The 15,511-nt window shown below is 41.6% G+C and overlaps 1 protein-coding gene across 1 annotated transcript in view; it reads left to right on the forward strand.

Annotated features, from left to right (window-relative positions):
- The window catches only part of LOC130301888 (uncharacterized), a 99,404-nt gene extending 85,605 nt beyond the window's left edge, over nt 1–13,799 (forward strand). Inside the window, exons 10-11 of the mRNA XM_056551641.1 lie at nt 8,748–8,840; nt 12,938–13,799. Of these exons, the coding sequence (XP_056407616.1) occupies nt 8,748–8,840; nt 12,938–12,979 (135 nt within the window). The 3' untranslated portion in view covers nt 12,980–13,799. The remainder of the gene's footprint in view (nt 1–8,747; nt 8,841–12,937) is intronic.
- The last annotated feature ends 1,712 nt before the right edge of the window (nt 13,800–15,511 follow it).

Consider the following 15,511-nt stretch of genomic DNA (forward strand, 5'->3'; position numbering starts at 1 on the left):
CATATATAATCACAATTGCCCCAAGGCAATAGGCCCAGGGCACTAAGGTTCCATTAATGGGACCTTAGTGCCCCGGGCTTATTGCCTTGGGGCAATTGTGATTATATTGATATTGTGGTCCTAGGCTTACCTGGGGTTAAAGGGGTACTCCGGCCCTAGACATCTTATCCCCTATCCAAAGGATAGGGGATAAGATGTCAGATCGCCGCGGTCCCGCTGGTGGGGAGCCCCGGGATTCCTGCTGCGGCACCCCACTATCATTACAGCACAGAGCGAGTTCGCTCTGTGCGTAATGATGGGCGATACAGGGGACGGAGCAGCGTGACGTCATGGCTCCGCCCCTCGTGACATGACGGCCCGTCCCCTTAATGCAAGTCTATGGGAGGGGGCGTGACGACCGCCACGCCCCCTCCCATAGACTTGTATTGAGGGGGCGGGCCGTGACACGAGGGGCGGACCCGTGATGTAACGATGCTCCGGCCCCTGTATTGCCTGTCATTACGTGCAGAGCGAACTCTCTCCATGCTGTAATGATAGCGGGGTGCCGCAGCGGGGATCCTGGGGATCCCCAGCAGCGGGACCCCGGCGATCTGACATCTTATCCCCTATCCTTTTGATAGGGGATAAGATGCCTAGGGGTGGAGTACCCCTTTAATTGTGTTAAGTATCCATGTAGTGCAGAGACAATCTTGTCCTCACAGACAAATAGACATATTCTGCTGTAATATGATCGATCGACTATCCGAGTATTGGTTAGCTGGTTAACGTCTAAACACACAGCAATGCACCTTTACATTGTGACTGCATTCAGGGACTGCATTTATGGAGCAGGCTCAGGAGCTGAGTTTATAGGGATCACAATGTGGAGGTGCAAAGCAATATTTTAAGATTTTATTTTAAGGAGTAAAATGACAAAAACATACTAAATTTGCAACTGCTACATCACACAGAAAACACTAAAATTAAAAGTTAAATTACATTTTATTCCCATTTGACCCCACAAATTTTTTGTTTGTTTCTTAACCCCTTAAGGACCAATACAATAAACCTGTACGCCCCTGAAAGACCAGGCCTGTTTTTTCAAATCAGGGATTTCTGTCTTTAATAGAAAATAACTCTGGTAACGTTTTGCCAATCACGATAATTCTGACATTTTTTTTTGTCACAAGTTGTCCTTCATGTACATAGTAAAAGTTGCCGATATCATTTGTAGTTTTTTTTTACAATGCAAAAAATCATGAAATTTTTACAAAAAATTAAGATTTTTTGCTATTTTAACACTAATAGGTTGCATATATTTATACATACTGACCAAATAGTTTATGAAACTTATACTTTCAGATGTCTACTTTATTTTGACATCATTTTTTTTGTTTTTAATTAACATTTTAAATTAGTGAGAAGCCTAACAATTTAACTTGAAATTTTGAAAATTTGAAAAGTACATCTTTTTTTGTGTGCTATGCAAGGTTTGCAGAAATTAAAAGGTAGTAGAACATAGGAACACCCCCCAAATGACCCCATTTTAAAAACTAGACCCCTCAAGGTATTCGCTAGGGGGTACAGTGAGTATTTTAACACCATAGTTTTTTTTGGCAGGAATTATTACAAAGTCAGTGTTAAAAATTCGAAATTTGCAATTTTTCACAAATGCATCATTTGGGGGGCATATTTTTTGTACATCACTTCTGATATTGAAAGAAATGCACCCTATATTTTATTTAGCTGCTTGTCCCATGTTCGGAAATACCCCCGCTTTGGCCATATATGGTTCCTTGGCCGCGTGGTAGGACTCAGAAGGAGAGGAGCGCCATTTGGCTTTCAGGGCAGAACAGTACCCCCACCCCCACAAGTGACCCCCATTTATATACCGCACCCCTACAAGTTATTGGCTGCACCAGGGACCACTCTGATTGGTCCTTGGTCGGCTGGCAGGATAACGCGTCTGTCTGTGACAGTTAAGGCTCCTGATGGATATATCCGCCATGTTGTGGGAATAAGCACCCGCTCATGGCGAATATATCCATCACTGCTGCGGCTGGGTAGCTCAGTGTGTCCGCTCATGACTGCTGGCGGGAAATCCGCCGCTATGAGTGGACACACAAAGCTACCCAGCCGCAGCAGCGAGCTCATTACCGTGACTGCTGCATAATGTGTAGGATCACATGGTGGACATCCGCAGCATATTACATGCTGCGGATGTCCGCCAATGCAATCCTACACATTATGCATTTTTTTAAATTAGATTCATTTAATAAATGTATTTTTAATATATATATATATATATATATATTTTTTTTTTATTTTTTTATTTTTTTTACACTTTTATTACATTTTTATTTATTTTTACACTTTTATTTTATTTCTTTTATTTTTTTTACACTTTTTAATGCTTTGGAATACTTAGTATTCCAAAGCATTGCAGTTATATGCTGCCTGCCAGTTTTCACTAGCAGGCAGCATATCAGGACGTGCCTCTGGCACGTCCTACAGGCAATACCCAGGGCAGACCTGGGGGTCTTTGTAGGACCCCCGGCTGCCCTGTTATGCGATGCTCCGGGGTGCTGCAGGAGAGACAAAGGGAGCCCCCTCCCTCTGTCAGAACTCCTTACAGCGCGTGGTCACTCCCGACCGCGGCTGTAAGGGTTAAAACTGCCGGGACCAAAGTTTACTTCGGTCCTGGCAGTGCAGCAGGGTCCCGGCTGTGTGATACAGCCGAGTCCCTGCTGCGATCTCGTGGGTGCACTGGGCAGCACCCACGAGAGTAATGGACGAGTATAGACGTCCAGGTGCAGGAACGGCTGCCAACCTGGACGTCTATACTCGTCGGTGGTCGTTATCGGGTTGAGACATTATATGATAAGATAAAGAGTGCCATGACAAATAACAACTTGTTCCACAAAGAAAAGCCCTTATATGACTATGTGGATTAAAAATAAAAATGTTATGGCTCTTGGAAAATAAAATGTTAAAATAAAAAATAGGCTTGACATTAAAGGGGTACTCCGCCCCTAGACATCTTATCCCCTATCCAAAGGATAGGAGATAAGATGTCAGATCGCCGCGGTCCCAGCTCCTGGCCAACCCCGGGACCGCTGCTGCGGCACTGCGCTATCATTACTGCACAGAGCGAGTTTGCTCTGTGCGTAATGACGGGCGATTCAGGGGACGGAGCAGTGTGACCTCATGGCTCCGCCCCTCGTGACATCACGGCCCATCCCCTTAATGCAAGTCTATGGCAGGGGGCTTGAAGACCGCCACGCCCCCTCCCATAGACTTGTATTGAAAGGGGCGGGGCCATGGCGTAACGATGCTCCGGCCCCTGTATTGCCTGTCATTACGTGCAGAGCAAACTCACTCTGTGCAGTAATGATAGCGCGGTGCCACAGCGGCGATCCCGGGGGTCGACAGCAGTGGGATCGCGGCGATCTGACATCTTATCCCCTATCCTTTGGATAGGGGATAAGATGTCTAGGGGCGGAGTACCCCTTTAAGGTGATTAAACCTTTGTAAATACACTCTCATTGCAATGAATTTCATAATAGACTCTTTTGTTACGTCTACTATAACACTATACATGTGATACAAAAATCAGAACAATTTCTACTAGAAGCCTTGGCCAAGTACAAATACCCTGTAGGGGAGGCCAAAAATCAGTCTGGTCAATAAGCGAACGGCCTTCAAGTATTACAGAAGTTATTGGTTTGGCTTCAAAACCAATACACATAGTACAGAACTACAGAAAAGAACGTGTATCGGGCTTACAATGTGCAATGGTTTATTGTGACGGAAACCTCAGTTTAATACACGTGCCTTTATTTATGAGATATGACACATGTAAAATGCTTTAGATACTGTACATATTTTCATTAAAATCTGAATTGTAGATTTTGATTATTAAAGTTGATTGACTCTTGTTTGGTGAGGGGAAAAACACAATGAACAATAAGGTAATAAAAGCAAAGTACTAACTGAAAATACATAGTCTTTTAATAGAAAAGATAAGAATAAGCAAATACAGCTGGTTCTATTTAAACCACAGTTTACTGAGATTTACACGTGCTTGTAGCTTTGGAATTATTAGTATTGATATTTAAAAATAAGTAAATATTACATTATTAAAAAATAAAAATACAATGTAGGGCTAACTGCACATAAGGTGCCTGAATGGGTAGTTATATATTTAAGATCTTAAAGTTGTTACCCCTTTACTATCATAAAAGGAATATAGAGGCAGAAAAAAAAGCTAACCGCTTTATGTGGTAAGTGACATAGGGAATTGATAGTGTCATCATTGAGGCATGAAAATTTTATATAGCTGTAGATTTTAAACATCTTTATAATCTGTGTTAGGTAGAATGGGGGCCTTTGTAGTTGCCGAGGCCTTCCACTTTTGCCAACAGTCCCACCACTCAGTACGCCCCATAATCATGGGTACTTCGGCCATAAGGCCACTTGTATTAGCAGGCTCAGGCAGCACCCCCTGCTGTCCTAAGGGGAGGGCATCGCAGAGCTGACTAGAAGAACAAAGCCAGTGTGGCCCACAGGTGTCCTCCCCCCTCAGCAAGCTAACATGTCCCTGTTATCTCTTCCAACATATTCCCAAGTAAAGCTGAACCTGTGAACTTTGAAAAGCAGGACTCTGAACTGCCATATCCACAGAAAAAAATAAGAAGTATCAAAGGGGAACAATTTTTTTATTTCTAGTTTATAGAACCAAGGAGGCATACACAGCATGGTGTTCAACCCCCAACATAGTGCACATGGCATGTAGGCAAAGTAACAACAAAAATCTAACAGATATAAGTATTCAGTCTTTACCCACGAACTAAAGAGGACATTAGGTCCCAGCCATGTCTCAAGGGGGGAACAATAATAAGGAATTGCCAAAGTAATTGTGAAAGAGGCAGCTGAGAGAGAAACAATTGGGGAAAAAAACGGTAGGAAGAACAGAAATGAAAAAAAATAATAAAAAAAATTGGTGGGTAGAGAGGGGAAGAGTGAAGAAGAGAGCAATAACAAGGGAAAGGGCCTTACCCCTTCCGAAATGGTAGGATGGGTATCCCAAGCAAATGGCCCAGGGGGGGAGGGGGTACAAATAAGGATGTAGAACACACTTCACTCAGGGAAAGACACCCTTAGTAAAGTTCTTTACTCTTGAAACTCCATCTAAGGAAGCCAAGTGCAATGAAAGTGATCATACGAGTTGTGGAGAGATGTCAGACTTTCCATGTGCAGAAGATCATTCACTTTAGAGATTGGAAAAGTAGTCATTTGTTTGTATGCCTTGGTGCCAATAGAGGGCACTATCTAAATGCAGGGTTTTTTTTTGCACCAGATTAAAAGAACAAAACAATTTAGTGTTCACTTTTTTGGGGGTATCTCCTGTTAAACCCTATGATGACTGAAAAAAGATGCAAATGGGGAAGAAAGGCAATAATTGTCGGGCTCCTCCCAGAGTGACAAGCTAAAATATGCAGCTAAAATGAAATGGCTTCTTTATTCAAACTCATGAATGATGTCCAATACATTTAACCCCAAATCAAGGTCTTCAACAAGAATGGACAAAGGTATAAGTACCTTGTGAAAACCCTGATTCGTGGTGAAAACAAATTGTACATCATGTTCAAGATCTCATTTCTTGTACGTTCAATCTTCAGCCGTGCCAACAATAATTGCCTTTCCTCATCATTTGCATTCATTTTGAGGCTCATAGTGTTCTTCTCTTTTTTTGTTCTGGGAAATCTGTTTCTCTAGGTACTCTCCTGGACCTCAGTGGTCTACCCTGTTGAGCTTTTGTATTTTATACAATTATCCTTCACTTCCAGGTACTAGCTGCTTATTCTTTCCATTTATGTTTCACATCAACATCTTAATGGGTTATTTCAGAGGTTCCATGAAAATGTTTTTGTCTGTTTTGATCATCATATAGCAAAGATTATATGGTGCTGAAATATGATTACACCAAAAGCCACCACGAGCCTGTGAAGTTTTTTCTTAGAATGAATGATTCTTTATTATTATGAATTCATGTTCGTGGAATTTCAATGTTCAATTACCTTAAATTGGAACAGTCATAAAAGCAAGTCAAGTTGTATAAATTAACATTTATGTAACAACAAAATGTCTTCATGGTTTTCCCAGTACAAAATACCATGATAAATATGTTTTGTATTTACATGTTGTTTCCCCAACAATTGCTAAATCTAACTACTACTAAGACTATTACCACCAAGAATAAAAAATACCTAAAATGAATCCAGCTTATGCATTATGTCTACAGTTTGACATGGTTTCTAATAATATAGGATATATTTGTCTATTTCCTGAAAAATAAACAGATCCAAGCACAGACTAGTAAAAACTATATTATTCATTTGAACAAACAAAAGTCAAATTTATGCACTGAATGACATGATTGAAACCTAAGTGATAAGCAATGTGTAATCAAGTTCAGAGATTTCCATTTAAAGTAAATATAGCTGCTTCGGAGCAACTTATTCTTACTATAAAAATGTAATATTAGCAGTTCCCATATCATTTGTTATGGTTTCTTTTACAATGACCTGCAGAAATGTCTCTGAAAGGAACATTCCTACAGCCACAAATTAGATAGTGGTACTGACATGTTCTGAACAGCCCAGTCCATCTCACCGTAGAGATACTCTATACAATTAAAATCTTATTGTTCAATTAGGTCAATATTAATAAATTAGGCCAATTGTACTCTGATGGGGTATTTAAGTCATTTCAGCAATTTCTTTGATCTGCAGCGTACTTCGTTTTATCGTTATTTGCAACTTTACCATGCTGTTAAGATGCAGGGCAAATCAAGGTCCTTGGTTGTCCATTTTTGCTCCCCGCTGGAGACATTAGTTATGTCCTTGGACTAGGACGTTATCTCCTCTCTTTATAGTGAACTTCTGAGTAAATACCATCTCCTTACAGTTCAGAAACAATAGAACTATTTTTCTTCAGAAGATTGGGGAACCGCTTTATCTTACATTTCCTTGTTGTCACTTTCTGAGGCTATCCAGTTGTCGCAACTTTTCCTACTCTATAGATTGTATAGAACCCCAGACTCCAAATGTCCAAATTTTTGAAGAAGCTTTACCCTTTGAAAAGACTATATTTTGAGGATATTTTAATGTCCACTATCAATGAATTTCTTTCATACTGTATCTCTACCTCCCGAAATGCTTAAATAGGCCATGTCAGTATTAAAAACTTTTTATATGTTGTAAATCTTGACAAAACATTGAAGTGGTACTCTGGTGGAAAACATTTTTTCAGTTTACCAGCTGCTGTATACTACAGAGGAAGTTGTATAGTTATTTTCAGTCTGATCACAGTGCTCTCTGCTGACACCTCCGTCTGTCTCAGGAAGTGTCCAGAGCTGCAACATATCCCAATTGCAAACTTCTCCTGCTCCGAACAGTTCCTGACATGGACAGAGGTGTCAGAAGAGAGCACTGTGGTCAGACAGAAAATAACTTCCTCTGTACAACTTTCTCTGTAGCATACAGCAGCTAAGTACTGGAAGGATTAAGATTTTTATATAGAAGTAATTTACAAATCTGTTTAACTTTCTGGCATCAGTAGATTCGAATTTTTTTTTTCCACCGGAGTACCCCTTTGACCTATCTAATATACTTCATCAACATTATTTATCTCCATTTTATAAAAATCATGGCTTCCCTAGCGTCTTGCCAGCAGCACAACTTTATAAATCCCATTATTGTGCTGCTGTCAAGACTAAGGAAAAACAGATTAACTACTTAAATCTAATCTTCCCTAGCGTCTTGCCAGCAGCACAATAATGGGATTTATAAAGTTGTGCTACTGTCAAGACTAAGGGAAAACAGATTAACTACTTAAATCTAATCTTATACAAACACATCACTAGGGGTCCCATGTAATCCAGAAAATAATCCTTTCTCGCGGCAGCATCATCTTTGTTCCAGCAGAAGCATAGGCTGGAACAATGTACATGAAGTGAAAGATAGACTAGCACTTCTCTGTGTTCACTCCTGTCCTGTTCTAGTAGAGCAGCCTGCAGTGTTTGGATGAAGAGACCCATCATTGCACAGCAGACTCAGGGCAAAAGTAAACGCATGGTGGGTGAGTATGTGCCCAGTGCTTGCCCCAGCCACGCCCCTTCCCAAGCAATGGATGTCAGAATGAGTGAGCAGCAGAACAAAGGGATGTGTGAACCAAATACAGAAGCTATCCAAATTATGAGACCTATGCATGGAGGGTAATTCTCAAAAGTTACTATAAACCACCGAGGTGGTCACTAATACCCTATTTTCCAATACACTACATATTTGTTTAAAAGTAAACCAAAATCTTTATTTGAAAATAACACACAGATTTCAGGGCATATCTGCAGAATATGTTACACATTCTACAGAAATGTTCTGAAAGAAATGTGATAGCAACTATTGGCTAATGGCTGTGGCCATTCTCTAGTGATAGGCTAATACATATTCAGATACAGGGTACACACTGCCATATTTTAATTTCTGTGTGTTTTTCAAATAAAGATTTGGTTTACAAATATGTAGCATATGGTAAAATAGGGTATTTGTGACCACCTAGGTGGTTTAAAATACAGAAGCTAGACACATTAAAAAGACATGTAAAGAATCTGTATGACCTAGTGAGTAACCTTTTATAAGCATTATTTTTTTGTGATAGTTACTGTATGCTTTAAAGAATGACCAGTGAAATATATGTATTTACAGGTTACATTTCACATAACAAAGCAATTGGCTGCAGATGTTTTCAAAAGAACTATGCTGAGCTCTGAGTTTGAATCTCACTTTGATTCTGAAAAGGTAAGAATATTGAGGGGAATTCATCAAGATTTTTAGATAGTTTTTTTCTATCTAAAATTGTTGCATCAAAAGTCTCAGTCACTTCTCCTGCGACTTTTGTGCGACTTTTGCTATAGATCATATCTGAAACTGAACTACCATGTGCAGCGCTTTAGACTAGTTTTATGCAGTGGTGATCGATTCATGATGTGCGACTTCTCTGAAAGTCACACAAAAGTCGCAGCTCCGTCCTTTACACACTAACCCCCACCAATTTACTTCAGCCCTGAAAAGTACCCTAAGTGCCCCCCCCCCCACACGCACACACATGCTCCCAGACCTCCTCTGCAATCCTAACAGCGTCTCATCCAATGGCCCCTCCATGCGATGATGTTGCCTGTCCCTCTCCCTACAGCTGTCCATCCCTGCTACACCCCCCCCCCCCCCCCCCGGGTGGCAGAATGTTCTTCCAGTGACTAGAGGCAGTCAATACTACATGTAGTGGTTTTTCTGTAGATCTTTATACTATTACCCAAGTCTTCTCCACATTTGAGGGTCCAGGAGAAGCAGATGATACATCTACCGGTTTAGAAGCACAGAGATCCAGTGTGGTTACCCACTGGCTGCTAAATGCCTAGACAGTCTGTGCTGGAAATTGTGCAAAAGCTGAATGCAGATGTCCGTCCCTGCTACATAGTGGCAGATGACAATGGTCGCTTTCCTTAAAGCAATGCCAGTCATGCTTGAAAGGCACTTTCTGAAACATTGCATGTGTTTATTTTATGGTACTAATAATAGTTGAAGCCTGCTTTTTAACACCGGACCTCTTGACGTTTCTTGCTGTGATCATCTGGAATCTTTTATAATTCAGACCCTTAGATTCAGAGCTTAGATCTGATCCCTCTATTAACTATCTTTTTGGCTCCAGGCACCACTCCATACAATGGGGGAGATTTATTAAAACCTATGCAGAAAAAAAAAGTTGACCAGTTGCACATAGCAAAAGTGCCTAATGTCCATTGCAGCTGTTCCTGAAGCCAAAGAGGAGCTGGAAGTGTAAAATGATTTTAATGGCAATATAGTTAGGGGGCGGGCTGTGGATGCCCCTATTGTCCACTCTCTAAAACCACTTCTGTGTTTGCAAGATAATGCCAAGGACGAATAATTGCTTGCATTATGTTGTTCTGGCAAATTTACCATTGTAGGCAGCACTATGATGTATTGTTCCCTCTAAGCCCGGGCTCTCATGGCAGAAATTTGTGTGGAATGTCTGCACAAAAAACATGTGTGGACATTCAACACATTTGCCTGGTCAGGCGGGTGCTAGGACTGCACGGAACTGGACTTTCTTATAGACGGCAATGCGTTTCCTTGCAGACTCTGCAAAAAGAATAGACTTGTAAGTGCAAAATTTCCCCTGAATGCACCATCTCTAGATGGCAATGAATTCCGTGTGGAGTCCTCAGAAACAAGGGACATGTCTATTCTTTCTGCAGATACCGGAATCGGACAACAGAATCCCAGAATTCTGGCGTGTGAACATAGCCTTATACTGCACCCAGAACAGGTCAAAATTGTCATATAACTAGATACCATAAATACTGACATCAATAGGGGAATCAATGTGAAGGCTGTTCAACCAATTCACAATTCTTCTTATCCATCTGTTGTTATCAAATACATTGGAAAAAAAATCCCCTTATTTTAGTGTGGCTCCTCTACAAGGAGGCGTACCAGATCAAGAAATAACAGAATAACTTAGATTGGTGTATCAGCGACGGTGGGACCAACTTACATGCTATGTAATTAAATCTGTGAATTAAAAAAGCCGGAAAATGTCACCGCTTCATATAACTTACTCAGAACAGAACAATACTCACATAGAACAGAATGTCTCAATTTATAACATATAATATATGAAATTTAAGTTAGATTTTACCCCTATGTTTTACATTTAAAAGCCAATAATTAAAACATCACAGCTTCCCTAATGTGAATTTATCACCTATGGTAACTGGGACCCAAAAATTTTATTTTAGATTTTTAGATCTAATTTAAAAACTATCATGTTAAAGTTTTATTCATATATTTTATATGGTTAGACCCATGCAATGTGAAAGAAAGGACATATTTAAAGTCCAATTTCCTTTTTGTGCATTTAGGCCCGATAAAGAGTTTTTCCCAAACACTGTCTGTCGGCTATCATACTGGCAGCTGAGATCCACACGTAACACTATAAAGGATATAGTATGTCCCCTGTTTCTCCTTAAAGGGGTACTCTGCCCCTAGACATCTTATCCCCGATCACAGGGGTCCCACCGCTGAGGACAGCCTCAATCTCGGCTGCGGCACCCCAGACATCCGGTACACGTAGCGAACTTTGCTCCATGCCAGATGACTGGCATGGCTGGCGATGCGGGGCCGGATGACTGGCAACGCCCCGCTTGTGAAGTCACAGCTACGTCCCCTCAATGCAAGTCTACGGGAGGGGGCGTGACGGCTGTCATGCCCCTCCCATAGACTTGCATTGAGGGGGGCATGGCTGTGATGTCACGAGCAGGGCAACGCTGTGATGTCATGACCCTCTGGTGCTGCACCCGACGCTCTAAACTAACGCCGGGTGCAGCAGGGAGATCGCGGGAGTTCCCAGCGGCAGGACCCCCGCGATCAGACATCTTTAACTTTACAATCACGGTAAGCAAGAGTTTAAAGCAAGAATACTGTGACTTCATTTATCTTTTTAGGAGTTTACAGATATACAGAGAGAAATGCAAGCCAACAATGTGTTAACTACTGAGGTACTTGCCACCAAACATATGTTTCTGATATGTTGCTACATAAGATCTTGGCGGGATCTTTTTTTTTTTACCAAGTACAGAGCTATGCAGAGCATGGATGGAGCCTGCAAAAAAGTATCTACTTATGATGTGCACCCTGCTGTATGTTTCTACCAAAACTTTTTTCATTGGTTGGTCATATGATAGGTTGTAATGGTAAGTCTGGGTGTCAAGTTCATGGCCAATGTGAAGTGGGTACGCTTTTCTCTTTGCCCAGTGACCCACCTGACTAGTGCGGATCCCAAGACATGTTTGTTGGATTGTGTTCATGTAATCTTTCCATGGTCCCTGTTTTGAAGGTTCCAGTTTATGGCACCCCTGTAGTGTCTTCTGATTTAAAAAAAAAAAAAAAAGGTCAGTTACATTTATTTTAATAAACAAAAGATTGTGGGTAAGAATTGTGATTCTGGTCAGATTCGGATAAAAGGAGAACCAGGGGATCAGAGTTAGTACTGGATTGTGGAGTTAAAGAGGACTGTCCTATTTTACTACGTTACTACTGTATCAATAAAAACAACTTCTGACATGTCATGCCAAGTCTTACTTATGCGACCCTCTACGATCATGAGGTATTAGCCAGTGAAGTGGGCGGCATTATGCTCTGCTGCCCAGCCACAGATTTGTACATTTTTGTACATTTCTCTGCACAGTTTTCTATGCAGTGAAATAGACGGATCTCTCTGCTGTCTGGACAGTGGAGCACAATGCTGCTCGATTCCCCAGCTCATAACTCACAACTGCAGTGAGTCACAGGAGTGAGACCAGGTGTGATCAACAACTTTTGACATGTCTGAAATACCAGTCATTTGTACAGTCCCAATTGACTTTTTACTGACCTTGATTGATTGGTCTCTCCCTATACCCAAACAAAAAGAGATCTGTTCATCAAGGCTGATGAGCAGGGACAATCCTCCAGGGTCCACAACCATGGCTTGTGGTTCAGGCAACATGTAAGTAATGACAGGTTAAGCAACTTCTCTGTGACTGACCTCTAATACAGACTTTCTCCCAGCCTAGGTTTTGCTACAGTGTATCAGTGTAAGTGTTTACAGTACATTGACTGAAGGCATTGCAGCAAACCCTTGGCAAACAGAATTTTGTATTATACAGCTAACAAACAAAATAATATTTGCATGTTGATAAATGGCTCTGTATATTATTGTTTGACCTGTATATGGACTCTTGTCTTACCATATGATCATTTGATTTGTCCCTGATGCTTCATTTGTGTTAGCTGGCAATAACCGTTACATTATATACATTTCTTCTGTTTCTGTTTAGGTTCAAGGATATTTAAAGAGTACCAATCCTTTACAATTCTAAACATGTACACAAGTCGTTTTTTTGATGAACTGTTTTAAAGAAAGCAACAAGAAATGACGCATGAAACCACCGTAACGGAAAGTGGAATATGTTAGAATATCGAATAGGGGACCATATTTAGACAAAAGCACATCTTACTGTTCCATCAGCACCAATTCCCCAGTGCTCTCTGCTTCTTCCTGCTTCCAATAACATGCTAAAAGTGTAGAAACTGCCTGCTCAGACAGTCATTGGCAAAAACAGCCTGCCTCAGCCAGTTCCTTCAGGGTTGGCATGTCATCTGAAGCAGTAAAAAGTCGAGAGCACTACATACTGGGACCTGTCAGACCAGTAACGATGGGGGATCAGGCTAGGTGAGTATGCTTTATTTTTGTTAGTACCCAGGACCCTTTGTAAAAAAAAAAAAAATGTCATCACCAGAAACCCCCTTTAATGTCTCACACTGTACTCCCTACCTGACAATTCACATGACATTCTATATTCCCGCACACTGTACTATATTACATTCCACTGTCAGCAGGGTTGGTAATTCTGTAAATTCTGCTGGCTGGAACTTCCCCTGCACATGCATAATGATCCACAAATGTTGGGGTCAGCAGCAGGTCTTCTAAGAGCTGAATTGCAGCATAGACTGTATCAGCTTCATTACAGTAATTTATAACATGTGACTGTAGAACCAGCCAAGACTGTAGGGTTTTCCAGCATGCTGAAATGTATTTGTAATGTACAAGCTACAGCATTGGACTGAAAGCAAGTATCACATTAAAATCGAATGAATTATCTCCATTGCCAGTGAGCTGTCAGTTCATGTTTTCTTGTTTTCTAATCCTGTGTATTCTTTCACCCGTGGTATCTGTCTATGGAGTTGTGAAATGTGCAATTGTGAAAAACAAAGGGATTTTCTTACGGAAATTTTTTCGAGAGTTATGTAATTAATTTGCATGGAGTTACAACATGACAAGAGACATGAGTATAAATCAGCACCTGCAAGGTTTTATACAGGGCTCAAGTCCTGCAGAAACTCATGGGAATGGAGTTCCTGCTCTTTTTCCACAGCAGGAACGCAGTTCCCCTTAGCAGGAGTCCTGCAAGACCAGCCCTTAAAGGGGTACTCTGCCCATAGACATCTTATCTCCTATCCAAAGTATAGGGAATAAGATGTCTAATCGTGGGAGTCCTGCTGCTGGGGACCCCCGCGATCTGCGGCACCCCAGAGATCTGGTGCACGGAGCTTTGCTGCGTGAATGATGACTGGTGATGCAGGACAGAGACTCGTGACGTCACAGTAATGCCCTCTCAATACAATTCTATGTAAAGGGGCGTGACGCCCCCTCTCATAGACTTGCATTGAGGGGCCGTGACGTCACGAGCCTCCGCTGCTGCACCAAACGCTCCAAACGAACGCTGGGTGTAGCAGGGAGAATGTGGGAGTCCCCAGAGGCGGGACCCTTGGGATCAGATATCTTATCCCCTATCCTTTGGATCGGGTATAAGATGTCTAGTACCCCTTTAAATGGAAATCTTGGGTGAGTTCCCACACTTTTTTTTCCCAGGACTTGACCCCTGGTTTTATACAACCTGCAAATAAGCTTTCAGTGTACCTGTCATTTAAAAAAAACTTTTGACATGTCATATACCGTATATACTCGAGTATAAGCAGACCCTAATATAAGCCGAGGCCCCTAATTTCACCCCAAAAACCCAGGAAAAGTTATTGACTCAACTATAAGCCTAAGGTGGGAAATACATCATCCCCCATGTCATCATCCACCCTGTCATCATCCAGACCCCCGTCATTAACACCCCCATCATCATCACCGTGTCATCATCCCCCTCGTCATCATCCCCCTCGTCATCATCCCACCCCCTTCATCATCACTGCCTGTCAGCCGACGGCATGTCCGGGCATGCTGGGAGTTGTAGTTTTGCAACATCTGGAGGTCCGCAGGTTGAAGACCACTGAGAAGGAATTGACAGGTGGAGTGTTCACTTGAGTATAAGCCGAGGGGGGCGTTTTCAGCACGAATAATTCGGCTTATACTCGAGTATATACTGTAGACAGTGCTGAGACCCCCAATGATCATTAGAACAAGCAGGGAGAAGCCTGCTGCGAGACAGGAAGTGAAGCATGCTACTGAGACCCCGACCGATCAAAACTTTTGATATGTCTCTGTGTCATTAATACACAAACAACATATGTGGTGCCTGTGCTTCCTAAGATCTACATCTAGATCCTGACCTTTGCCTTTCAAATACCTGAAACGTGTAGTTCTACTCCTGTTCCTGACTACTGGGCCGGACTTCTGGCTACTGTGGCCATATTCTAGTCCAGTCTTCTAGCTCAAGTCCTGTTGTTGTTGCTGTGGTGGCTGCTGTTGAATACTTTAAAAAATACAGAGTGAGATAATGATGGATGATCTTGTAGTATTTGATCTTTGATATTAGATGCCTAGATTATTGTCATCACTCCCTGTTTAATTACATTTGATAACCTTACACTTTATTACTTTGTCTAAAATCATTCCATCTATA

Source organism: Hyla sarda, chromosome 1 (genome assembly GCF_029499605.1).
Source record: "Hyla sarda isolate aHylSar1 chromosome 1, aHylSar1.hap1, whole genome shotgun sequence".
Taxonomy (NCBI): domain Eukaryota; kingdom Metazoa; phylum Chordata; class Amphibia; order Anura; family Hylidae; genus Hyla; species Hyla sarda.